Raw genomic sequence first — 27,109 nt, forward strand, 5'->3', positions numbered from 1 at the left:
GCTATGGAACTACAGTGACTGTTCTGTATCCTTCTTTGATACTTTCCTTCAGGGCCAATTACAACAAAGTGTTGTATACTCACAGCCTAGCTCCTGGAATTTAAGAGTACTGCATGCATGGGGAAATGTATTTCACAAAAGGTTAACTTTCACACTTCACTTGTGTATAATCCCAGGAAGTGAGCCTCAGTTCACAGGAAAGGCTATGGCTGATGGGGATAGCATGGCATAGCATAGATTTTACACGTTGAACTATTGCTATGTCCACTTTTTAGTGTTACTGAGAAAATTTAATTGTTGCAAAACGTGAAAGCTCAGTGGATTTCAAATTACTTTGTTTATATTTAATTGAGTTTTTAGGAACCTACCCTGGTAACTTCCAAAGAGGAAATAGGATGCCAAGCTTGTTGTGGAATTCCTGGAATTCATCAAATGTCCGAAAAATGAACGTGGGTTCATTTTGCCCCTCTCTTAAAACCCTGACAACATAGATCTGCCAAATCAGAAAGGAACACACTTTAATAACTTTTAAAAACACACACACATAAATTCTTTATTTTATCTATTTCCCATCATCCAACAAAAGAAAGCAAAGAGTGTCATTGTCTCTAGCATGTAAACACACAAAAAGAACAATAATAATTTCAGTACCAGGTGTTGCAAGTGTGTATACAAGTTTCTTCCTCAGAATTATAGCTCCTCAAAGCTCTTGCATAAGAGGGCAGGAAAGCGGAGTTTCATTAATGAGAAAAACAGCAGTGACAGGCTGCAAGCTATTTTCAAGGTTACATTGGTTTTATGTTTGCTGTGACAGGGTGCGTGTGCACACTATGTATATGAACAGGAAGCCAAAAAAGCTGAGCAGGCCCACCCAACATTTACAGAATTCATTTTCTACTGTATGACGCTATCCTGGAAATATGCTTCCCTTGTACAGTGGTGCCTCGCAAGACAAAAAGAATCCGTTCTGTGATTCTCTTTGTCTAGCGGTTTTTTTGTCTTGCGAAGCAAGCCCATTGACGGATTAGCGCTATTAGCGGCTTATTGGATCAGCTGATAAGCGGCTTAGCGGCTTAGAAAAAGGGGGGGGGGAACCCCGCAGGAACTCGCAAGACATTTTCGTCTTGCGAAGCAAGCCCATAGGAGATTCGTTTTGCGAAGCACCTCCAAAACGGAAAACTCTTTCGTCTAGCGAGTTTTCCGTCTTGCGAGGCAATCGTCTTGCGGGGCACCACTGTAATGTTAGATTGTGGAATTAAAGCTTGGCACTTAGATTTGTGAACAACGCAATTCAGACTGATCATAACCTGGGATCCTGAGCTGTTGAAATAGTATTGCTAAGCTGTTATATAAACACTGAATGATGGCAGACAGGAACTGGCCATGGCTTCCTGATCTGCAGAAGCATGCAAGGCAAAAGAACAAGGATTTCAGAGTCTATCCCGTTATGGTATGAAGGGAGCTTTTCCATGGCCAACTGCCTCTCTGCTGGAACCCTTCTTAATAAAGTAACAAACTACTTATTTCACCCCACAGTTAAATGTCTTGATGAACCTGATGTCAAGTTCCTAGATAATACATAGGCAATATTTGTGGAGAAGCAACAGCTTCAGGACTCTGCAAGTTGCACCAATAATAAAATGAAAAATGGCAAAACCTGGAAATCTTAAGACACCATATGGATCCACATACTTACATAATATTTATCTGGGTTGTATCGCTTATGGTATGTAAAGACAGACACTTCTTTGATTCGACCATCTTGTTTAAGCGAGTACGTTTTGGGAGAAAAAGAGAGGATGGGCTCATCATTGGAAGGCAGGCCTGAAAAACGCAGCTGAGCAAGGTTGTGAATGAAAAAATTGAACTTTGTGGCAACACTTCCCAAACTTGATTCAATCAACCTAAAAAACAAAAAAGTGGGGGAAAATCAGATCATGTTCATTTCCTTTGAGATGTACAGTACATTTGCTTAATTGGAGTAAAAAGGAAAACTATTTTCATAGATCACAGAATTGATCACACCTACTTTATTAAAACTGATGAACATGCATAAATAAGGTTTTTGTGAAAAGGGAAAAAGTGGTACCTTGTAAAGAAAATTGTAGCTTCAGCATCTGTAGTTTGGGGTTGAAGAGCATCCTGGACATATTTCAAGTCTTGAACTCCAGTAAGTTCTGGTAATCCAGAAGAGAGCATCTATAGAGTGAACAGATATGTTTTAAAAATGGAGAAGATCAATTATTCACTGGTACAGCCAAACCAAACCAAACCAAACCAAACCAAACCAAACCAAACCCAAACCAGTACTATATTTTAAAATAGCATTTCCAGATTTTATTACTGCAGTCATTATGACATAAATTTAATCTGCAGTTTCCTGCACTTAACACTACGTAGTTGTCTTTAAGCACAAGAACCATTCACTTGAAAACATCCAAAGGTTACAAGCCCACTTGCACAACTGACTTCCCCTCCCAGAAACAGAACTTCCTCATCCTCTCCTCTCTGCTTCAGCATCCTGCACCCCCTTTTCCAAAATATGCCCTGAAGATTGAGGGACAGTCCGGAACAGAGGTTGCAGGAGGAGAGGAAGCCTCTTGCCTTATTTAGCGAAACCTCCAACAATACAAAAACTATTACCAGTGATAGGAGGTTAAGAAAAAGGTTGGCTCGTTTCCTTATCAAGTTATAAGCCTGGCAGCAGAGATCTACGAACAACTGGAAACGGATGGTAGGTTTTTCACCACCGTTGATAACGTAGGCCATATCTGATGTCAGCACAAAAGGAGCCCGATCCCTTTAGAAAGAAGAGATAAATCAAATACAGATTTTTAAGTACTGAAATTTCATTTTCTAAACTTCTAACTTGAGGGAATTTCACAGGAACTCTGCAAATTGTGCAAAATGGAGAAGGAAGCAACTGCTGTAAGCAAATGGTTCAGAGTGTATCAGTGGCCCACAGCCCCCTTCCCTTCTTTGTATATTTTCATAGGTCGAAATAAGATCAATGTAGCTCTATTTATCAGGTGCAGAGTCTGTATGGCAATCATACATTGTCATATTTAACATTATTTTGGAAGAAAAGTTACAGCTAACAGAGCATACTGCCACAGAAAGCTATCGATCTTTTCAAGACCATTTATTACTATAGCTGTAAAGTTAGCTGTATAGTGAAGCCTCAAATTTTACTTTGAAATCATACCTCTTAAAGCTCCCAAACATCTGTGCATGGCCCAAAAACTTTCCAAAATCAATATGGAATGTATGTCCTGTACTTCGAAGCATGATGTTGTCATTGTGACGGTCACAGATACCTAGGACATAGGTGGCCACGCAACACCCAGCACAAGAATATATGAAGTTTTCAGAAGCCTAGTATAAGGAAAAAATAAATGTTAAGTTAGATTCAATCTAATTCACTACTAATTTACTACCTGGAGAATACTCCTGTGGTTTATCATATATAGGTCAAGCGTGGTAGCAGAACTGCCAGTCACTCAAATAGAACATGATTAGGGACTTTTAAGGATTGCATTAAGTTTTGCTTAATTTTTGAGAAGTTAATAGGGTAATATGATCAACTGGAAAAGAGTAAGCACCATCTTGTGCCAGGTGTTGCAAGTATGTTTTAGCAGTGTTAAGAAGGGTTAGGGGAGAGAAAACCTGAAAAGTTAAAAGTGTACTAAGGCACACAGTAAAATGGCTTCTACAAATTAATAGGAAACATGCGCAATTAGGAAGTGTAACGAAAAAATTGCACTAAAATTAGAATAAAAAGTATCAAAGTAATATAGTACAGTGGTACCTCAAGTTAAGAACTTAATTCGTTCTGGAGGTCTGTTCTTAACCTGAAACTGTTCTTAACCTGAAGTGCCACTTTAGCTAATGGGGCCTCCTGCTGCTGCCGCGCCGCTGGAACACGATTTCTGTTCTCATCCTGAAGCAAAGTTCTTAACCCGAGGTAATATTTCTAGGTTAGCAGAGTCTGTAACCTGAAGCGTATGTAACCCGAGGTACCACTGTAATAAAGTTACTGTAGATCTTCCTTTTCTTTCCAATATGTAATATTTGCTTTAAAAAACCTGTTACGTACTTCAACAGGAGTTTCTAAACATCACAACAGAATCTGGTTGGTTAGTTGGTTGGCATCCATCTGCCTCGAGAGACAATGGAATGTGCCTCTGGGGGTGAAGTCAAACTGCTGCATTAGCAGCACCAAAGTGACCACCCCAAGGCACAATAGAATAGTTTCCTTTTAAAATAAATAAATGCTAGAATAAATATTTAGCATCTTAGTTTTAAAAATTAAGCTAAGCCTACTAACCATTTTTTCCTCAAGAAAATAAAGTTTGCCTTAAGCAACATCCTTGTCCATCTAGTTCAGACAGAAGCTATTTTCTAGGATCTAAACATTGACGTCATTATCTCTGCTTCTGATGTCAGAGGTTGAAGCTGGACTTTATGTATGCAATATATGTGCCCTCCCACTGAGCTATCAATAGCAATGATTACTCTACATCTCATAACGTGTGTGTGTGTGTGTGTGTGTGTGTGTGTGTGTACACCTTCATCCAAACATCACAGGGCAGTTTACATATCATAATCAGTTCATGTTCTGAAGCCATATTTACTTATAGCCTCCCGCTCACTGAATGGTCTTCTTAATGGGTTACATAAAATATACTTTAAAACAATGTAAAGCTTATGAAAAACATAAAGCCATCTGACTATCCACTGCAAGAAGCAGGTTGCTGAACTAGATAAACTTCTGACTGACACAGTAGGGCTCTTCTAAGGAAAGAGGGAAGCAGGACTCAGACAGTAATCCTTGGTGTGCAAAGGAAAAGTCAGGGGGCAGGGAGGAGGAGAGGTGGCCTGGCTCCATCTGCGTTTCCCTGGCACCTGTTCTTTCCTCATGAATTTCAATCAGTTGCATATTAAAGTTACCTTTTCATATTCTTCTTCTGTAGGGTTGTATTTTCTTAGCCATTCTGCAAGGGGCTTATCTTTGAAGGACCCTGTCACTCCATACTCTACTTGAATTTTCCTAAGTGTATCTGAAGCTGGAACAAGCTCCACCAAACCTTAAATCCAATAAGCAAAAAAATATTTACTGTCAGGCATACAGGATTTGTACTCTATTTCTAGAATGGGTTTAATTAAGTCTTAACTTCAAACATTTTAAAGAAATACTTCTGTGAATCCAAAGGGTTTGCTGACAAATAATGTTGAATGACGTGAAATATTTGTACCTGTGCTCATTCAAACTGAACTTTAAATCAAACCAATACTTTATAGATAACCAAATAGACATTAACAGTTTTAGATTTAGAAGCTGCTAGCAGCAGAATCCTTACAATTTTTAGCTCTCCTCTCCAATCATATATTTGAGATTTCTTCATATGGGATAGAATTTCCTTTACATCCATGTTAACACTTTATCCAACTGATTTCAGACACAGCTGAAACTGCAGATAGCTCAGTCTATGTCATCCCCCAAAGATGCTACTACTACACTTGCAAGGTGCTCCTCTAGCTTGCTCTGCAAATGCAGACATACTTTTGAGGCACAGGCTTTAGAGCAATCATGCTAAAGCTGTGTTCCCACTGGGAACAGACACGAAAAGCAGACCAAAATCTAGATGGCATGGAAGGCATTATGCTCTGGGAACTACAAACGGTTTGCACCTCTATCTTTGCCAGTTGAAAGGCACTTGAAGATAACCATCCGCAGGTCCAGTCCTTCCTGTAACCAGATCTTGTCCATAATTTTTATCATTTGCAGCGCCAACATGTCTTGACGCAGATCCTCTCCAACCTAGAACAAAAGTAAGGATGCAAATAGAGAGAATGACTTTCAACAGGACATGTGTCATAAGCTGGGGTGTGCATAGTCAACTACGTTTCTACACAAGACCAGAAATGGATGTTTGGCTAGAAAATTCAGTACTTCTTATTTGAAGATGAATGGGCAAGGCCTGGAAAAACCTCAGAAACTCAGAGAACAGCATTCTGTGCTCAGGGCTTCGGTGCCATCTATATCTCCTTCAGAGGCATACCTAGGGTCCCTTGGCAAGTAGCTGTATTGGTGCCCCCCACCCAATTACTTTACTGCAATAACCATACATGCCATAGGTATGTATCATAAAGCTAACTAGTTTTAAAAGATTTATCAAATTTATGTTACCACAAAAATATGTCTGTCAAACACATGCTGAAAAACTGTACCTTAAACATGACATTAATTTCTTCTCCCAAGGGATCTGCATTCACCAGAGCAAGTTTAAGAGGTACTGCATTAGAACTGAAGTAGGAACATGCCTGCAAAATACAATTTACATTAATTACTGCAACAGCAGACTAACTAGCAATACAAAGGCAACCAAAGAGCTCCAACTATCCTTACAAGAAAATATTATAATTAATTTTGCTAAACTAGCAAATAAGGGAACCACAAAGGATACAGAAGCCCAACTTAAAAGCAGTATTTTTTTGTTATTTCTCATGGCCATATTGATGAAGTGAGGATGACAGATTTACAGAGATGTGAATTGTATCATCTAACCCTAGTGCCTCATTATAAAAATAGCAAAGTAAGTTCCAACAGTATTATAAAGTTTTTTAAATAAAAAATCTGCTTGCATTTACTATACATATTTATCTATATTGTTCATTCTCCCTCCTTTTATTGTTACTTATTTTGTATCTTATTAGCAATGTATCTTTTTTTATAAAAAAAAAAGCTTTACCCTGCGCTCATGAATGCATGGGGGGGGACTTGCAAAGGAGTATGGCTTCAACAACTTCCTGTTTCTTCCTACAGCTGTGCACCTACGCAAATTTATTTGACAGTTTAGTACAATGGTACCTCGGTACAGTCGTACCTTGGAAGTCGAACGCCTTGCGAGACAAACATTTTGGTTCCCCAACGCTGCAAACCTGGAAGTTATTGTTCCGGTTTGCGAACGTTCTTTGGAACCTGAACATCCATTGCAGCTTCTGGTTGGCTGCAGGAGCTTCCTGTCTTGGAAGCCGTGCCTTGGTTCCCGAACGTTTTGAAAGTCAAACAGACTTCCAGAATGGATTCGGTTCGATTTCCAAGGTATGACTGTATTTGTCTACAAATTTCACAAAGCACTGAAGTCAAGATGAGATTATGCAAACACTGTATGCGTATTTCTAATTATGGTGGTCTTATTTTCTTTAGCACTTTCAAAATCTGTGCCGAAAATTCCCACACAGAGAATTTTAGGTTCTGTCTTCTGGTTATTACTGGAACTTCTATATACAGAGGCAACATGATTCCAAGTGCCATATCCTAGGGAGATAAAGGGAGGAGTGCTTGACTTCATGCCATTCTGTGAACTTCCCAGAGGGACTTGTCTGGCTAATATTAGAAACTGGACTGATTGACCTTTCGTCTCATCCAACAATGGTTTTAATCATTTACAGTTTCAAGTCATTTGCCCTATGCCCGCCAAACAGTTTTGCTCTTTCCTGCTGGTTATTCTTGCATGTATTACTAGATGTGAGTACATACATATTATACTGGATTAGAAATCTAGACACACACCATACCTTGACATTCAGTTCTTTAGCTACAAGGCTGGGACTGAGAGGCAAACGGCATTTGTTTTTTAAGAAAATGGACTGAACACGCTCCATTCCGCTTTGTAAGACAATCTGTTAATGAACAGTACAAGGTTAAAATTTACCTGGATTAAGAAGTGATTTTAATTAGCAATACACATACAAATATATATTCCTAATGTAACAAACCTGTCTGGAAGATCCACTTGCTTGTTTTACTTTTTCGGCTACGGTTCCCAGAATCTGTACCAATTTTGTCTGCTTTTCCAGCTCTTCTCTCAATCCTTTGCCACAGACTGAAAGGAAGGCACCAAGGATATGCTCATACCTTACACCATGTTTGATATCATGCAAGGCATCCTTCAGTAACCTGAAATATTACATATTAGATTAGTTTTCTTCACAAACTGCACACACTCCGTAGGCTACTAAATTTTCTGCTGCAGTAACTAGATTATAAAGTGCCACAGAACACAGTATTAGTTGACACATACAACACAAGCAATGCAAGAAAAGGTGTGAAGGGAGAGAGGCTACAATCCTAAATACAAGGAAGTAAGCTCCAGTGTAGGCAGTGGGAATTACACCAGAGTAAACATGCCATGGATTGGGCAAGGAAATGAGAATTAAAAGTTAAGAGGCTCTCTCTCCAGTACTGCAGAAAAGGGTTCTCAGCTTCCACAGAAGACTCCTATCAATGACTTTTAGAGAAAGTGTTGTTATAGATTAACTACTTTTCATCTCTGGGTTCAGGGCCATGCTACTTCCACTACATTTGCAGTGGATTTGAGGTTAAATACATTTGAGGTTAAATTGGTGTTATCGTTTTGTTACCCTTTGTACGTGGGTTTTCATTATGAAGCATCATCTTGCTTAGGATACAGAATGATGAACTAACTGCACTAGTATGAGAAAGGCTGATGTAAAATGTGGTACTTTACAATATAAGTTAGCCTGCTGGAAAAGAAAGCAGCAGCCCAGGGCATCATAACGTAAGTACACTCCTGGTTTTTCAGAACACGTAATTAAAAATATTTCCAGTGGTGGCAGCAGGTCTTTCTCTACGCTATAATGAACTGTGATCTATAATAATAATAATATACTTTATATTCTCAGACTAACTAAAGTCTGGGAATATAAAATCTTAGAACAAAAATCTGATAACAAAAAGAATGTAGATATTCTTACCAATATAAATAGTGTGCTATTCGAATATTTCCTAATGCTCGGGCCAAAAGGAATCTGACTAGAGCGTTGTCCAGATAGGTTTCAAATTTTAGTGCCTAAATATATAAGAGAGATCAAGTTTTAACCAACATAGTTATTAAAGCAGCTGTCTATTTGAGGGGCTACAGTGAACTAGTATAAAATATAGTTGTAATACTCAATGAACACAACTGTAGGTGGCTTAGTACAACCAGACACATGTAGTTTTACAGATATTTTAAGGGGGAAACTATTCCCATAACCATATTCCTGGGTATGTAAAGCTATTCAGCACAGATTAAATTACTATCCATTCAGAAAACATGTACTTATTTAGAATATCTGCCCTTTTGTTTGACACCTCCCATAGCAATGAAAAATAGAACTACTTACAAAACACGAATTTTAGGTATAAATCAAAATTTATACTGGCTTATAAGCAAATGGGCAATAAACAACTAGCATACGCAATAAAAACTGTGATCAGCAACAATTAACCACTTTTAATTATATGATGGGCCTAAGCAAATTAAAAAGGCACCAGGAAAGCTTCCCTCAACATTTCACATGTCGGGTGTCACAGATGGAAAAGGCTTCTCTTCAGTCACTGCCTGCCTAATTTCAGAAGCTGTGGGGAGGAGGCACTGAAAATGGTCTTAGTATTTGGGCAGGCTCACTATCATCATTTTAGATAGGAACCAAAGAACTGAGTTCCATTGCAGCCTTGGAAATATTTCTCCAGTATTGTATGCACACAGCCTTGCCTGGCATTAATCCTTCAGTATTCCCTTCTCTCTGGCCCTTGCCAAGAAGGAAGGAGGGTGTCTATATTAAAGGGGTAGCAAAAGCAACCAGGAATGCACGGAAATGGTTAGGAAAAAAAGGAGGGATGCCCAGTTTGTCTTTTAAAAGCTACTGCCAATCACACCAGGTAAATTACAAACCATAGTTTGACTTTATTGGACTAAATAACACTGTATCTAAATGCTACACTTTCAGAACATCAAAATGATCCATATTTTTGTGTGTGCAATTAGTAAATGCCAAGTTGCCTGCCCCCTCGCTTTCAAGATATTTAAATGTGTCATTCATCTCACCTGCACAAACTGGGGAAGAAAGTCAGCAAGTTCATCATCACTAATTGCCTCAATCCACTGCACAGCTCTTGTTCTTACTTCCTGATCTGCAAAGCTACAAAGCATAACATCTGTAACAAACAGCGTTTCGTTTAACTTTGACAAGAGCATACTTCCCTGGTGGTGTTTGGAATAAATAATTATTTTTATTAATGAAGAATCTAAACCAGTTCTCGGTATATATAAAATGTGCTATAATCTGCAAGGGAACAAAGAAAATTGTCTTGAGAATTTGCAGCCTCACCTCCTTATGGGGACTGTTGAAATGTTTCTCAAAATGCACTGTCATTCTGTGACTCTCTAAATCAGTACATACAGTATAACACAACAGGAAAGACACTTGATTGTACCAATAAGGGATATTCCTAATTGTGAATCTGCCTGCAAAACTATGTAACATTCTTCCAATGTCAACATTAACACTGTAATGTTCTGCTGAGGTGACTACCATGTTTCAACCCACTTATGTACTGGCACAGCACCACTGTAATCAGGCTACAAGCCTACTAAAAAAAACCATAGCAATTTATAACCCTAAGCCTTGCAAGATGCACATTTAATCATCTGCAGTCTCCAAGGACACATTTGTGTGGCTGCAAACAGTAAGTTAATGAATTATGAATGTGACTTGCACTTCTCACTTGAAGAAGAGAATAGCACAACATAGTTCAGAACTTGTTACTTACTTGGAGTCCAGCAATTCTAATGCAGTCAGAGGAGGTAAGGGAGGCCACTGCTGAAGCAGCAAATATATTTCAGACAGATTTGTCATATCCCAGTTTGGTGCACTGGCCAATATCTTTGGAAGGCTGCTTGCCTCTGTATGGCAATAATGTCTCTTTTCCCACAAAAATGCTTTATCCTTTCTAGACAATCTACAGAAAGAAAGAAAGAAAGAAAGAAAGAAAGAAAGAAAGAAAGACAAAATGGTTTATTAGTTCATGACAATATATTTATGGTTATTACAGCGGTCATTAATGCATGCCCCTTGGGAAGAAAACAGCCGCAAAGTTTAGGACATGCAGAACACAATACAGTGGTACCTCTGGTTACGTCCGCTTCATGTTACATTCTTTCAGGTTACATCCTGTGGTGACCCAGCAAGGGTTACTTCTGGGTTTTGCCACTCACGCATGCAGATATGCAAAATGACGTCAAGCGCATGCACAGAAGCAGCAAATCGTGGCCCGCCCGTGCGCAGACACACCTCTGCGGGTTGCGCTCTTTTCATGTTGCGAATGGGCCTCTGGAACGGATCCCGTTTGCAACCAGAGGTACCACTGTATTATACTCTACTGTTGCAAAAGGCCCAAGCAGGAAAAAGGCTGCTACAGTCAGAATGGTAAAGCAAGGCTTTTGAGTTGAATTCATGCTAGGAGCAGTGGCGTAGCGTGGGTTGTCAGCACCCGGGGCAAGGCAAGCAATTTGCGCCCCCTAACCCGTGGATTTGCGCCCCCTAACCCTAACCCCCAGATGTTGCGCCCAGTACAGCCGCCCCCCCTGCACCCCCCACGCTACGCCACTGCTAAGGGGACAAGGAACACGCGTGGGGTGGGTGGAGAAGGATGTGGCTAATAATGCAGGAGGGGGGTCTAAGGGGAAAAGGAGCTCGCATGGGGTGGGTGGAGAAGGAGCTTTTCGGAGAGCTGAGCGGGGAGGGGGGAGGGAAAGAGCACTGTTGCTTTAAAGGAGCCAACCGGACAGCAGCCACTTACAGCAGTGTAAGCAGCTCCTTTCCACTCCCGCTTTGCTCCTTCTCTCCCTCTTTGCTGCTTTACACAGCTAATGGCCCAAGTCCTGCTCAATGGATCAGCTGAGACGCTGGGAGAATCGTAATTTCCCCCTCTCCCTCATCCCGTGCCCTCCTGTCCCCAGCAGCCTTTTAAAAAACTTTTTTACTGGTTTTCACTGCGCTCGTGGCTCAGAGCCCTCCTGTGCCCTGCCGTCCCTCTGCAGCCTCATTGCTCCGTTTAGAGAGCGCACGGACCTTTGCTAGCTGAGGCTGCAGCAGCTGTTGCTGGCTACGCAGCGCTTTTCCCGGCTCGCTATGGCTCCCGTCTGTCCCTCCTCGTGTGTAAGCGGCTGCTGCCCGCTTTGCTGGCATGGCTCTCCTTCCCTCCCTCCTCCTCAGCTCCACCCCCTCCTCCTGGCTGTAAAGCAAGCATGAGTGCTCGCTCCACCTCCTCCTCCTCCCGGCTTTGCTGCTGCTGCTGCTGCTGCGCGGCTCTTTTCCTCCACCGACGGCGCGCTGCGCCTTGGAGAGGTTCCCGCTTCCTCGAGGGGGGCCGGCCAAACGCGCCCCCCAAAATGTTGCGCCCGGTGCGGCCGGCACCCCTGGCACCCCCCACGCTACGCCACTGGCTAGGAGACTTTAGTGCTGACGCACCATTGCTTTCCACACTCTGCCACAAATGAAATTAAAATGGTTGCTCCATATACCGCTAAAAAGTACTGTATTCCCCATAAAAAGCCAGCAAGTAAACCTTATTATATCCCTATGTTTAGTCAGAGATAAGATCCACTGCAGCAGAGGTTCCATTTTTTCCAGTCCCTGGCAACACTTTTGACTCCAAAGGCCATGTCATTACTAGGATCTGCCTCACGGGTCAAATTTGACAATCACCTGATGTCACAAATGAAGTCAGGGGATTTGCTGCTTTGAAGTCCCAAACTCAAAGGAGAAAAGTCTTGAAATGAATGGGGGGGGGGCACCCAGACCAGGAACACACACACCCCCCCCAACAGGATTGCCATCCTTTGCACCCTACTCTGTGAAGCATTTCAAAGGCTCCCAACAAAACTTTGGAAACTGCTTAAGTGGGCTTTGCCCAAGCCCTGGCCTTGACATTGGGGTAGGGTGAGTTTCAGTCCTGGGCTGAGATTTTAAGGTTTTTATGTAGTCCAGAATGGCCAAAATTGTCAATTTTTTGAAATTTCAAACGCTCATAATTCAAAAACAGGGTGAGATAAAAAATTAAAAACTGAGATCAGGTAGCTTCTCTTATATTACTTTTAGGTAACTGAAAATGAAAGCAATATGAAATTGTAAGGTAAAAGTCCCTGGATCATTTGACATGGAATGACCCTTCTATTATTCTGAGGTACTAAAAGTCAACAGGTTCTGCAGACTCAAAAAGATTAAAAGGTGGAGCTTTAGGGAGGCACTAACACTATCTCCCAGCTTTTTGCCACTTACCGTATTTTTCGCTCTATAAGACGCACCAGACCATAAAACGCACCTAGTTTTTGGAGGAGGAAAACAGGGGGAAAAATATTTTGAATCCCAGAAGCCAGAACAGCAAGAGGGATCGCTGCGCAGTGAAAGCAGTGAATCCCTCTTGCTGTTCTGGCTTCTGGGATAGCTGCGCAGCCTGCATTCGCTCCATTAAGACACACATACATTTCCCTTTACTTTTTAGGAGGGAAAAAGTGAGTCTTATAGAGCAAATAATACGGTATTTCATGCAAACAGGACGATAAAAAGACAAGATTTCCCCAGATCACCAAAAATCCAGTCAAAATACAAGCTGTATAAAAAACAAAAATGCAGGGATGATTGCCAGCTATGGCAATGTACAGATGGGCAGCATGCTTTATGGTATTCTGATGAGTATTTTCTGTAAAGAATGTCAGGTTTCAAGTTGTCTCGCACACAAAAGAAGAAAGTTTTAGACGTGAGATTCAAATGTGTGTAAATACAGTATTGTTCTGCATCTACATCGACATGAAGATAATTTTGTCAGGACTTGTAAACTGGAAGACAGAGAAACTCAACATCCTAATAAAGTGCAACATTTTGATCATGTATATTAAATTAAAAGGTGACTGTAGGATAATTATGTAGAAAGGCAAACCACTACTCTTAATATTAAGGATAACCAAAGTGAAGTCCTTCATGTATTGTGGATTAAAACTCCCATAATCTCTGAATATTGGCCGTACTAACTGAAGCTCATGAGATACGAAGTCCAAAACATTTGGAGGGCACCATGATGACTAACCACGATTAATGCAATGCAACATACCCAAGTGTACCCTCCTTGGAAAGAATGGAAAGAAGACGCTCTCTTGAATCTTTTCCCAATGTTTCTATGGAATGACATGTGGTACTGTTTGCAGCTTGAGGAATTTTGTATACAATATCAAATGATAAGGAAGGGAAATCAATCTGAAAAATTTAAAAAGTAAACTTATTATTGACGCAAACTATGACATGGCAACTCATAGAACTTCTTCTACATCCTAATTATGACCTCATTTCCAGCACCCACTTTTTGTCCTCTTTCCCCTCACAATAAAGTAACAAAACATCAAAGCCAGAGACCATAAATATCAAAAGGAACATTTAGTGTGAAGTGTTCTCACAAATAATACATATAGTATATAATAATAAAGTTTCCATATGACGTTTGTCATTGCAAAATGTGACTTACAATATATAAACAAATATATACATTAAAATTGGCATGGGGGGGGGATCTCAAAGACAAACTATTTTTAAAACACTGGATTAAAATGCCCCACCCACTCAAGGACACCACAGATAATTAAGAGCCAAAGGCCTGGTAAAAAGAAATGCCTAGTGCCTAAATCTATGTAATGATGGCACCAGGCAGGCCTCCTTGGGGAGAGCATTCCACAAGTGAGAGCCACCAATGAATTATCCTGTTCTCATATTGCCACCCTCCAGACCTCCCAAGGAGGGAGACCATGAAAAAAGGCCTCAGATGATGACAGCAGGGTCTGGATCAGTTTATATGGGAAGAGACAATCCTTGAGGTATTGTGGTCCTGAGCTGCATAAGGCTCTGTAGGCCAAAACCAGCACTTTGAATTAGGCCTGGAAACTAATTGGCAGCCGGTGCAGTCAGGCCAGGATTGGTGTTATGTGCCCAGACTATTAAAAATAGCTTTACTGTGATGTGCAAAGCGGACCTTAGAATGCAAAATCGACCAAATGAAGCTACAAGTGGAGAAGCCCATTTTAAAATGTTCCCTAGAAGTTATTACAAGTAACTGAAGTACTAAGAAGAGAGGTTCTAACTTTCTGTTATTTTTTTTAGTTTTTGTTTTTACATAGGGGCACATTCAAAAGTATTATGGCTGCCAGCAGTTTGAAGTACTACAGTCTGCCTCTACTACACCATCTCATTACATTGTATGTATAGGCCAGACATTATGCATCACACTTTTGGATGCAAAGGTCCATACTCAAGTACAAGGATCTATGTATATTTTTGCAGTTATAGCATACTGAGAATGTGATCCGTGCAATCATTTCCCAGCATGCTTATCAGGATGATAAACTGCATTAAACACTCACCCTTGCACACACAAAAGGGTTGTGTGTATAAGAACTTGTAATGTGCAAATCCCTCAGACAGAGACCTTTAAGTCTAAACCCTCACAGGCAAGCTATGTCACAGAAGTTTTCATATTTCTTCATCACTCTGCAGTTATTTTACTCTTTTATATGTGCATGGACTGCACAGCCATATACAAAAAGGCTAAAGCAGAAAAAGGGCAGATATATCCTCTCAAGGTTTTGCAAAATGAGTCCAAGTAATGACGAGATACAGCACTCAAATTTTCATTGTGGATTAAAGAAGATGAGATTGTGAAGGGATCATTTATTACTACTCAAATAATTCTGCATAGGGTATAAAAGCTTTTAAAAGCAATTAAGAGGGAACTAGCATTACCTGCAATACTATTCTTTCCATTAAATTTCCTTTTTTATGGACCGCTCCAGGGACAAGGTTTGTGGGAGGTGTCCAAAGGTGTAAAAGTTTTGTTCCACAAGTCAACATTCTACAGACACAAAACCAAGAAGAATTTAGTGCTCTGTGCAGAGAAAGAACTATCAGTTACAAAATGATAGCAGTTGGAATGTGAGGACAGAATTTGCTTGTTAAATCAAATAAGGAGCCAACTTAAGCAGTTATTACTAGGAAGAAAAAACAAGTTTTGTTCATAGAATCATCCAAGACCTGATTCATATACTTCAGCATCATCAGGCTTATAAAGATAATTTTCCATATGCTTATAAATATAATTTTCAGAAGTCTTGAGCACTGTGGACCTCTGGTTTGAAATCTTTAGTAGCCTATTAGATCAAAATTCATGACCTCTGAAAGCAAAACAGGAGGCATGAAAAGTCTGACAAGGATGGAAGCACCAAAATGGAGCCTTATCATCCCTCTTATGGCACTGCCTTCTTTTTATCCATCTCTATGAGAATGTCACCTAATGAATTGTCATCTCCCACAAGCTCCCTGCCATCAAAAGAAATCTGTTGCTAAGATCAGTCTAGTTGGGATCAGTTTCCTCACACAATGCGTCTTGATACTATTTCCGCTGCCATAGCATGAGACACAAATGGGCTGTGTCCACAGATGCATCTGCCACAAACACAGCAACCTTAAAGAAGTTGAAAGATGCTTTATGAAGGCAATCTACATCTTAGAGTGGAATTGTTGAGGATGTCGCCCATCTGTCGGGACAGCTACCCTAGAGAAGAACACAGTCATGCAGGATGCTCACAGTGACAATGCTGCTGCCTCATGCACACATTCAAGAGTAAAACTGAATTAATTCAGGAGGGATAATTAAAGAAAGGAATTGAAGGCTGAACCCAGGTAAGAAAATTACAATTAATAAGTAAGGAAGCCCCCAACTTGGGGTTAAGGCAATAGATAGGCAACTGTACAATTTGGTGACAAAGGGAAGAATTGGAAGGGAGAGAGAGAAGAATCAACTGTATAATTAATGGAAAAACAAAGAAAGACAGACACTGAGGGGGAAATGGCTCAGAATGAAAGACACAAATGCTGAGGAAGAGGCCTCAGGGGGTGGCGTGGGGAGGGACAACAACAGAGAATCACTCACTACACTTAGAATATCACAGATCGCACACACAATGAGCCAGAAAAGACTGGGGCAGAAGAGCACCAGCAAAATCAGGTCTGCTTCAAGCAAGGCTAGAAAAACAAACTGCCACTCCAAGACAGGAGTAATCTACAGGTTATTTTGAAGTGGTAATGTTTTTTCCTGCCTTCTAGCAAGTGGAGGATGACAACCAACTTGACTGTGTTCTAGTGCCCACTCGAAAAAAGGCTGTACCTGCAGTATTCCTTAAGTTCACTCTGCGGTTGCTAACATGTAGTACCAAAAACATCTGGAGGGCCCCAACACCTATTAACCTTAGCCACCATGGCCAGTGGTCAAGGATGATGGGAACTGCTTTCCAACTACATTTGGTTGGACAATGTAGTGGGAACCTAGAGAATTTCGTACAAGTAGTGGAATTTCTAGGGTGATAAAACCTTAATAGCTGAAATCTTATGAATCAGGGATTTAATCAGTCCATATGCAGGACTGCAATCAATACCACTCAGTATTCAAAAGTATCACAATTCTTAACATGGAGCCAGACTATCACTTCACCCCTCCAAAGAATAAACGTATTTAAAATATATTATTCAAAATAGGAGGTGACCGTTCTCTAGAGCCCATCCCACCTATATAATGCATTTCGCTTTCCATTTTCGTAGATTCAACTCTATTTTCTTTGGATTAAAATTGGTAACCTCTCTCTAACAAAACTATACTAGTTGCCACAGAAGACATTTTGAATACTCACCGCCTAAAATCAAAAAGAGGTAAGGAAACTTGACCCAACATTTCAGGGCCTTTTCTCTGTTTATTGGAATCTGGTGAACTACCACCATTTTGATTTAATATTCCAAAGAGGGTAAGGCATAAGATGGATTCTAATGGCAACTGAGAGATCTGTATAGGAAAAATTATTCTGTAAAACAAGGAAATAGAATCGTTAGGAATTACTGACTACTATGTTTTAAAAATATATCATATGTTCAAGAAGATCAATACGTAGTTCCCCCCTTGCTAAAACAGTGCTTTATTCTCCATTGCCAACTAAATGTAGACAATTGCACTATTGCAAATCTCACTAACCCTCACCATACTTCAACAGAAACCCCTCTTACATGGACAAAATATTTCATGCAATATTTATAAACATTAGTGACAAAGAAACGGAGTCATTAGAAGCATGATGAGAAATGGAACAGGAATAATCAACTGACTTTTGTAAAGCCATGCTTTTAATATGGTGATGGCTATTTCCAACATCCATCACTTTGGTGTAAGAAATTGTTTGCCATCTGGGAAAAAGCACATGCCTACTTGGTTGTATGCACATGTCTCATATGCCATCAGCTTCACACAGGATTCCTCATAGTTTCCCACATGAGGAAATTCCCAGTTCTGTATAGGGATTTCCATTGTGTGGGAAGCAGCTTGATCCCCAAGGCATTACTGGGGATGGGACCTGGGCTTGCAAGCTTCCTTCCTTGTTTTCTTCACCAGCTGAATACATTAATAACTGAAGAGTAGTACAACACCAATTTTATTTTTAGTTATTTCTATCTTGAAAAGTTGGGAGGATCTATGCAAATTATGCTGAAGGACCTGGTAAACTATTCAGAATTTCATGCACTGACAGAGCATAGAAAATGAAAGACATTGTTAACTATGTGGTCTGACGGAATCAGTAGCATTAATTAACAATTTCAGGGGATGTGATAGCTACTGCTCTGAGAAATCATAATATTTTTATGAGTCAGATAAATAAAAAAATCACCACTTACAATTCATCCCATTTAATCAAATAGAAGAAATTCTTATAAGTGCCAACCTTCTTGGACTGCACAGGTTTGAAAAGATCTCTTCCATTGTGGGTAAGAGAACAAACCAAATAGTATTTTTCATAACTGTAAAAGGGAGACAAACATTATGATGAATCAAAACATTGTGGTGCATGCACACTGGGGTAAAAGGTGCGTTTTGCTTTAGTTACTCACACAGAGACCCAGCTACTAAGGATTCCGTGAGCTGCAAATATTGTGAACTGGAGGTGCTCTGTGGCAGTCCATGCTTCTTTAGTGCTTTTCTGAATCTTTGGAGTGTTTAAGGGACTGCTGCACGAGTTCAAGTGGAGTTGAAGAAGAGCATATACTGCTGAGGTCAGCTGATCTATGCTCATTTGCAGAGGGTTTTCAAGTTGCAAGGCACCTAAAATGAAACATTTTGCTTTAGGAAGGTAACCATTAAAACAAACATTAAAGACAAAATTAGATTCAAGTTTTGTACTTACCAACTGCATTCTTGCTAGTCTCATCAGAAGTTGTTAAAGACACCTGTGCAATAATATATGGAAAACACAAACCTCACATATGTGAAAACCCTTTGTTATGCTATACTATAAATGAAAGTTACCATATTTTTCACTCCATAAGGCACACCTGACCATAAGGCGCACCCGGTTTTTAGAGGGGGAATTCAAGAAAAAAAATATTATTTAAAGGGAGTGCTGAGCAGAGCCTGTATGCATCCCAGGCCCTGCTCAGCGCTCCCTTTCACGAGCTACGTGGAGTGTGTGTGCAGTGCTTGCAGACTTTTCCCCGAGGAAGAAAAGCCCCCCAAGAGCCACACACACACTCCACGTGGCTCTTTAAAGGGAGCACGGCTCTTGGGCACTTTTGCGGGAGGTGGGGGAAGTGAGAGAGCCGTGCTCTGTCCCTTCCCCCACCCCACCCCTGCAAAAGCCAGGGATGAAGGCTCCCCGCTGCCCTGCGGAGGCATTGTGCTGCTAAGGTAGAAGCTAAAACAGCTAGAGGGAGCACTGCACAGCGCTCTCTCTAGCTGTTCTGGCTTCTGGGGTAGCCCGCGAAGCCTCTGCAGGGCAGCGGGGAGCCTTCATCCCGCAGCCCTGCGGAGGTTTCACGGGCTACCCCAGAGCTGCTCAGGAGTGCGGGGCATCTGCGCGCAGCCTGCCCGCTGCTCCCAGGACTGGCGGGGGAAGCCCGAGTCCCCCCCCCCAGCCCGAAAGAGCAGCTCAGGGAGAAGCGGACAGGTTGCGCGCAGCCTTCCCGCTGCTCCCAAAGCTTGTCGAGGCTGGCGGGGGAAGCCTGGGTTTCCCCAACCCCAGGGACCACACATTCGCTCCATAAGACACAGAGACATTTCCCCTTAGTTTTTAAGAGGAAAAAAGTGTGTCTTATGGAGCGAAAAATACGGTATTCAGGTATCCAACCGATTGTTAAAACTATCCTATGAAAACTTCATAATAGTTCTTTCTTTCTTTACTTCTGTAGAGGCAAAATATGGGTTTCTTGTCACCTACTGTAAATGCCACAGTTCTCTCCGCCCTCTTACCCTCCACTGTAAAAGTACAGAATTGGATATGGGAGGAGGAACGTCATCACTATCACTGCCCCAGGTCTCTTCAAAGGCTGTATTTGCAGAAGGACAAAATTCACCATGCTCCAAACAAATAGTTTTCCTCCCCCCTCCTCAAAAGAATAAAGAAGAAACATTTTCCATTTACCTCACGCCATGCTTCTTGGCTAGTGAAACAAAAACCTGTCTTTCCCAAATTTGCCCTATCAACGTATCTGCAGGTAATGCGAGGGATGGGAGTAAATGTTCCTTATATCTCACAAAGCATGTACAAAGCACAAAACATGGCAAACCAATTACCTCAGGACTCGCACTCCTTGGAAGGTTAACTGCTCTTCTTAGCTTCTTTACAGATGTTGTAATTGCAGGAGTCTCTACCCCATCCAATGTATAGCAAATTTTCCGAACAGATTTAATGATATGATCTACAGCTTTAGTCTGGTTCTGGTGAGAAAAGCACATGACAGAGTCCTGAATTAGGAGTCCAATTGTGTGGGTATGAACACAAGACTCACAGCAGCCAAGCTATCCCTGTCCAGCAAAGGGTGTATAGCCCCTTATAAAGATTTATATGGATTCTCATTTGTACTCTGAAAAATACACATGAGCACCATTATTTGTTTTTAATGTGGAGGAATGTGGACATGGGGAAGTATGGACCATGGTGGTGAGACTTAGCAGATTTGGGGAAAGCTGCAATAGTCCAGTTCTACTACTATTAAAGGTAAAGGGACCCCTGACCATTAGGTCCAGTCGCGGACGACTCTGAGGTTGCGGCGCTCATCTCACTTTACTGGCCGAGGGAGCTGGCGTACAGCTTCTGGGTGATGTGGCCAGCATGACTAAGCCACTTCTGGCAAACCAGAGCAGCACACGGAAATGGCATTTACCTACCCGCCGGAACGGTACCTAGTTATCTACTTGCACTTTGACGTGCTTTTGAACTGCTAGGTTGGCAGGAGCAGGGACCGAGCAACAGGAGCTCACCCCGTTGCGGGGATTCGAACCGCCGACCATCTGCTTGGCAAGCCCTAGGCTCTGTGGTTTAGACCACAGCGCCATCCGCTAAAAAATATTTTTAGCCATCTCACCCCTTGCTTTTTCCTGTAAGACCAATTGCAGTCGTTAACAGTCATCAACAGGTTTACCACACCTATCAGCTAATCACCCATTCTCACCACCCTTCTGAGTAATACCCCTCCCCACCCTCTCACTATATATAAGGGTCTGGTGACTTCTGTTTCAGTGTATCTGAAGAAGTGTGCATGCACATGAAAGGTCATACCAATAACAAACTTAGTTGGTCTCTAAGGTGCTACTAGAAGAAATTTTTTTATTACCATAGAAGTAAGTTTAGTGCAGCAAGAGATAATGCTTACCTCATTCTTAAGTAGTTTATCGACTTGATTATGATAAGCTTCCAACAGCTCTTCAAGAGACTGACTGAAATGAACAATGATTATATTACTATATGCATTTGTAAAAGAAATATACTGACAACTTGGAGGTAATTCATTTCAATACAAAGGATGTTATGACAGTGGTTACCTTTGAATGCTTTCTCTGAAAAGCTTTTCTACATGATAAAGATGCTTCGTCAAATCTACAGGTGTACTGTCATCATCTTCCTAAAAATGAGAGATATACAAGTTATTTGAAGGCTATAACTGCATGTTTCTTCTAAAGGAACTCTAAAAAGTAATATCAACATGGACAGCAATTTGTCTGGAGTTTAGCAAATGAGATTTTTGGCTTCCCCTCACTCTTCCTTTAAAGAATAAAGTGCACAAATATCTACCTTCAAATACTTTAGTTAAGGGTTTGTCACAATGTCTATAAACTTGTACCAATATTTTGACTCTCCAAATTCTATTAACTATTCACCATGAAGCAGTGAACCAAATAGGAATTTTGAAAGACAACTCACTTTTTTTTACTGTAAAATACATTTCAGGTTAACTAATGTTTTAGGCGGTAAGCCAAAACTGACCTAGGAATACGTAAGTTTAATTGAACTCAGTGGGGCTTGCTTGGGGGCAGACATGAAAAGGATTGCACTGTTAGCCCTTAAGCTCTCCAATGAACCTATTTCACCTCTACAAATACTTTAAAAAGCTCCAGGCCAGGTGCTAAAGAGCTCCATAATATGTACAAAACGTTTATATGTGCACAGGAATTTCCTGCATTTTTTGCTTTCAGCCCTATTCATTGTGATGACTGCTGTTCTAAGGTTGCTTTATTTTCTTTGTTTTTTTTAAACAATGTACAAACAGAACAAAACAGCAAAAAAGGAGAGGAAAAGTTGGTTATGTTTAACGTAGTAAATAAAGATCTTAGAGAATCGAAAGAAGCATACGGATTTAAGTTTATTTGTGCCTTGTCACAGATGATGAAGAATCCATTTTTCAACAAAACAATCATAGTTGTGCCTACCCTTTTTGAACTGAATCATATTGGTCAATTTAACCATGCAAGCTATATCTCAAACTAATCAGCTAGTCCTCCAAACTTGGAGGCCAGATTTTGTTCCAGTTATAAAAACAGTGATATGGGATGCACTTAATAAAGGATCATCTCCCTGCTGCCCATAGGCAACCAAAATTAAGCTTCAATGGGTCCCTTGGCATGGTATGTCCTGTGATAATTTCAATTTCTTTAATGTTAGTCCAAAATTTTGTTAATTTATGACGGTTCCAAAAGATGTGTAAAACATCTAGCACTGGGCATCTTACTTCTCCAACAAAGACTACTTGCTGTTTTATATATATGGCTAAGATGTTTTAATGTTAAGTAACACCTGAAGATCATTTTACAGAAACTTTCCTAAGACCTACACTAACAGTATACTATGACACATGCAACAATACCATTTAACAACTGGGTGACAAAAAATAGCTCTATTCTAAGTAATAATTGTGCTCTGATCTTTGACATGTTGGATAAATTTGGAACCCATCATCTGCAAAAGAAGAATCCCGATGGAAGAAATGTCTGCTGTTTAACTGGATTAATATCCAGTGTTTTTTTTTCTGAGGGGGTATGCGGGAGTACGCATACCCCGAAACATTTTGTGAATATTTGTACTTTTGTTCATTTATTGTATTTATTTTTCCTGATTTGAACTATAAAATGGTGATTTTCTTGAGTCAAAACCCCTAAACTTTTTTTTTAAAGCACTGTTAATATCTATTGATATGTTACAGCATATTTTAGTAGGACTAATTTTTATTAACTATAACAATGGGAAAGAACCTTTCTAACTCAAGAAATAAGCTAAAAATTTTTTTGTTCATTCCTTTATTTCATAAACTTTAAATACCACTTGTTTCTAAACAAAAACAAAAACCAACAACTTCAAAGCGGTTTACAAAGAGAGCATAAAACAATATAATGTAAAGTAAAAACAGTTTAAAATGGGCATTTAAGACATTTTTTTAAAATTAAAAACAGCAATAAACCAAGATTAACATTCTATGTATCTGGACTGGCTTGTCTTATAAAAGAAAATTAGATACTTGATGCAGTAGATGACAGGGGAGGGGGGAATTATAGTGCTTTATCAAGTTCTTTTAACACTTTAAGGAAGTGCTGACAAAATATTACAGAATATATAAAATGAAATCACTAGCAACAAGTATTTATTTCTCCCTGCTCCTGAACAGTTAAGAGGCTGCAATGTTTTTTTTAATCCTCACTTATAACTATAATGAAAACAAGTTATATTTTTCCTCAGTTCCAAGCTACAAGAAGAGAGCAAGGAATGTGCACAACCTCAATAATACACATGAAATCAATAAAGTCAGGTTGTTTTGAGAATGTGTGTTCACTTTGTACTTACTGTTCGTGCCAAATCTCTGCATATAACATTACGGGTCAAGAGCTGCAGTTTAATATCCGTGTCCCACTTTCGGCAGTTCTGAATGTATTCATGACTTCCTACACCGTGCTTACTATAAAAGAAATGCATGTGGTTGCCTACCATTTCAAATTTTCAAAACGTTTTCTAAAAGATTTTCCTGGAAAGTAATAGTGACTGGAATCTGGAAAGCAACACTGTGGTCAATGCAGACGTAACATGCCTTTGCAGTCAACATGTACTCCCTTCCTCTTCTCCCACTCACTACTGCCCTTGCTTCTTCTCTTTTTCTTTGTTAACTATGGCTTAGCATAGTTGTGTGATGAGTCTGGGAGATACAGCAGGCTTCAAAACCACCCAATAAATCTGTTTGGGAGGTGGAGGACCTTCTCTCCCAAACAGATTTTAGGTGCAGAGTGGAAGAGGAATCAGCAAAAAATCTTCTTGGCTATACATACAAGTCCACCCCCCCCCCGGTGTCTACATGACATCATCATCAAAATGAGAGCCTGCATTTAATCCAGATTTACTCTTTTTGCAGAAAATCCAGTAAGTTAACAAACATTTGCATTATTTGCAATATTCTCTTTCTGAAAGCACCCTAAGCCCACTTAAATATTGAGAGGGAAAGTATCTGCTTACTTCTGCAAAACTTCTTCTTGTCCACAAACCTTCAAGATATAACTGTCAATGTCTACATCATTCAAGTCATCGTGCACCCAGCAAAGTGCTTGCATTATTATAAGCTCAACTGGAGAACTTGCTATTTAAAGACAAAAAACAACAACATAGAAGACAATAGTTAAGAAAGTACTATTTTATTCTGCACTAACTCTTGAGGTTTTTCCAATTTAAATGAGTTAATAGACGTTTATATGAAGAATAATTTGTATTTCCAGCTGATTTAAGTGCAGAAGTCCTTTAAAGACATAAAATCCAGTACAAGGTAACTTATTAGGGGAGTGGTCACTATTAGAGCGACCTGGTGACAATACCAGAATATGCGGTGAGTTCTATGAGGGTTCTCCATAAAAAGATCAATGACATGTCTGCAAGTTTTCAACTACAAGGAAAATGATTTGTTCATTATACTTTAATTTAAACTGCTTGATTTAAGAGAGTGGCAGTGATAATCTAAATAATAAAATGTTACTTTAGAACCCAAGATAGCCAACTTTATCACACGGGAGATGGCTTATTCCCAGACTTATTTAAAAGGCTGACATGACATGCAAATTTGACCAGGCTGCTCAATTAATAGACTTGAAACACTTAAACTAGTTCTAGTAAAAACAAAAACCCAAACCCAGCCCATTTAATGGTTCCCTAATAATTACACCAGACGCATTTGATAAGAGGAATCTTATCTACTGATATTTACAACCAACTAAAACATAAACTGTAGAATAATGACTATTCTCCTGTGTGCTAATCATTTAGGATGCATATAATTCTTGGAATTTTCATCTTGATGTAATCTTTTGATCTATGGAAACATCATTTATAAAAAAAATGAAAACACCCATACCATCACATGTAAATATCACTGGCTCTTGGAAACCTTCAATTTCTATTGAAATCTTGATGCTTGAGTTCTCTCCACTGATGTTTCTTTGCAACATTACTGGGCTCAGCACAAAGCCTGAGTTTGTATCAAGATTGTCATGGGGAAACTTGGTCCTCAACCTGTAAGCAATATGTATGTAAGTTCCTTGCTCTGATGAAGATAAAGTACACTTACAGGGAGTTCACAATGTTACTTATTTCATAGTAAACAGAGTTAGATTCACACAGTTAATTCATTTGCCTAAAAACTGTTTTACTTGTTTCCCCTCCACCCTATGAGACAAGTCATTGGCCTTGTACTCATGGAACCTAATGTTCCATTACCCTAAAAATCTCAAACCATCCAATCTATACAAAATACATCTGAATCAGATTTTAAAAGTGAACAAGTTTATGCAAATCTACCCATCATGGAATAAATTATGTAATCACAGAATTCAACATTTCCTAGTGCACAAATCTCAGGTTCCCCTTTCCCCCAATTCTCCATTACATAGTATTGTAATAGCTCAGGAATAGAGGAATGGTAAAACATCCTACAGCCAGATGAATATGCAGTAAAAATTCAGAAATCAATCTTAGTGTTTTGCTGCTTTAATAACTATAAAAAAATGCATTTTTCCTCCAAACTAGTAAAAAAGCATGAATATAACATATGACACATGAAACAAAATACTCAAGTGTCAAGCCTATAAATGAAACTAGTGCTGTCATTTACTTCCTTAAAGATGTTTGCACCACACTACTGCTTACTTTGCAATGGCATCACAAAATGCTGCTTGTTCTTGATCTTGGCCATCACCATTTTTGAGAAATTTATTTCCTGTTGGCAGGTTACTGGTCCCATTGTCTGTCTGAAATTTAAGAATAAAGAAGTAAAACAGTGATAGACATGACTCCTATAAGCCTTTCTTGAGACTTATTCCTTGGGCTCCCAAATTCAACCAAGTATGAGACAATATGTGCAGAGTTAAGTATACACATGATAGAATACTGGGCACGGACCAGCACTGGAAAATACTGGCTGCATTGTCATTTTTGTTCCCAACCTTTGAGTCTGCTTTCTGATTTACTTAAGGACTCCTATAAATCCAGATGGCTCCAACTCATACACAGCAAAATTATATCTATTGGTATTGACTTGGAATTACTCTATAATTCTAGTAAGCAATATATTTATTGCAATATTCAAATTTGATTAAGGGATATTGAAAAAGAAAACATTTAATCAGCTGTAAATAAAATCTGCTCCCCCAAGTTCTATGGTTTAAATGCAACCAATAACAGGATCACTTCTATCTCAAAGTTAATAATTCCAGCCCAACACAGGGCAATTATGTTAGCCCAACAGAACATTTCCCCCTCAGCTCTTGTTAAGGGCAGATATTTAAACATCCCTAGAAATGATAGACATTGTGGATGTTATTTGAATGTGCTAGACACTGTATAACATATTATTTTCTACTGTCCACTGTACAACCAGCTACATA

The 27,109-nt window shown here is 39.8% G+C and overlaps 1 protein-coding gene across 2 annotated transcripts in view; it reads right to left on the bottom strand.

Annotated features, from left to right (window-relative positions):
* Positions 1-27,109, bottom strand: part of PIK3C2A (phosphatidylinositol-4-phosphate 3-kinase catalytic subunit type 2 alpha) — a 51,719-nt gene that overhangs the window by 10,178 nt on the left and 14,432 nt on the right. For both annotated transcript variants that reach the window (XM_081168587.1, XM_081168586.1), the window contains exons 3-28: positions 26,373-26,473; positions 25,582-25,739; positions 24,696-24,816; positions 24,036-24,147; positions 21,746-21,825; positions 21,577-21,640; positions 20,498-20,641; positions 19,113-19,155; positions 18,820-19,030; positions 18,607-18,729; positions 17,577-17,744; positions 15,637-15,745; positions 13,961-14,103; positions 10,622-10,810; positions 9,897-9,990; positions 8,782-8,876; positions 7,783-7,963; positions 7,582-7,686; positions 6,232-6,324; positions 5,692-5,821; positions 4,951-5,087; positions 3,206-3,375; positions 2,644-2,800; positions 2,090-2,199; positions 1,697-1,904; positions 369-493 (exon numbers count right to left, since the gene is read on the bottom strand). In XM_081168587.1, the coding sequence (XP_081024713.1) occupies positions 369-493; positions 1,697-1,904; positions 2,090-2,199; positions 2,644-2,800; positions 3,206-3,375; positions 4,951-5,087; positions 5,692-5,821; positions 6,232-6,324; positions 7,582-7,686; positions 7,783-7,963; positions 8,782-8,876; positions 9,897-9,990; positions 10,622-10,810; positions 13,961-14,103; positions 15,637-15,745; positions 17,577-17,744; positions 18,607-18,729; positions 18,820-19,030; positions 19,113-19,155; positions 20,498-20,641; positions 21,577-21,640; positions 21,746-21,825; positions 24,036-24,147; positions 24,696-24,816; positions 25,582-25,739; positions 26,373-26,473 (3,371 nt within the window). The remainder of the gene's footprint in view (positions 1-368; positions 494-1,696; positions 1,905-2,089; positions 2,200-2,643; positions 2,801-3,205; positions 3,376-4,950; positions 5,088-5,691; positions 5,822-6,231; positions 6,325-7,581; positions 7,687-7,782; positions 7,964-8,781; positions 8,877-9,896; positions 9,991-10,621; positions 10,811-13,960; positions 14,104-15,636; positions 15,746-17,576; positions 17,745-18,606; positions 18,730-18,819; positions 19,031-19,112; positions 19,156-20,497; positions 20,642-21,576; positions 21,641-21,745; positions 21,826-24,035; positions 24,148-24,695; positions 24,817-25,581; positions 25,740-26,372; positions 26,474-27,109) is intronic.

The sequence above is a fragment of the Podarcis bocagei genome (genome assembly GCF_964188305.1).
Source record: "Podarcis bocagei genome assembly, chromosome: 1".
Taxonomy (NCBI): Eukaryota; Metazoa; Chordata; class Lepidosauria; order Squamata; family Lacertidae; genus Podarcis; species Podarcis bocagei.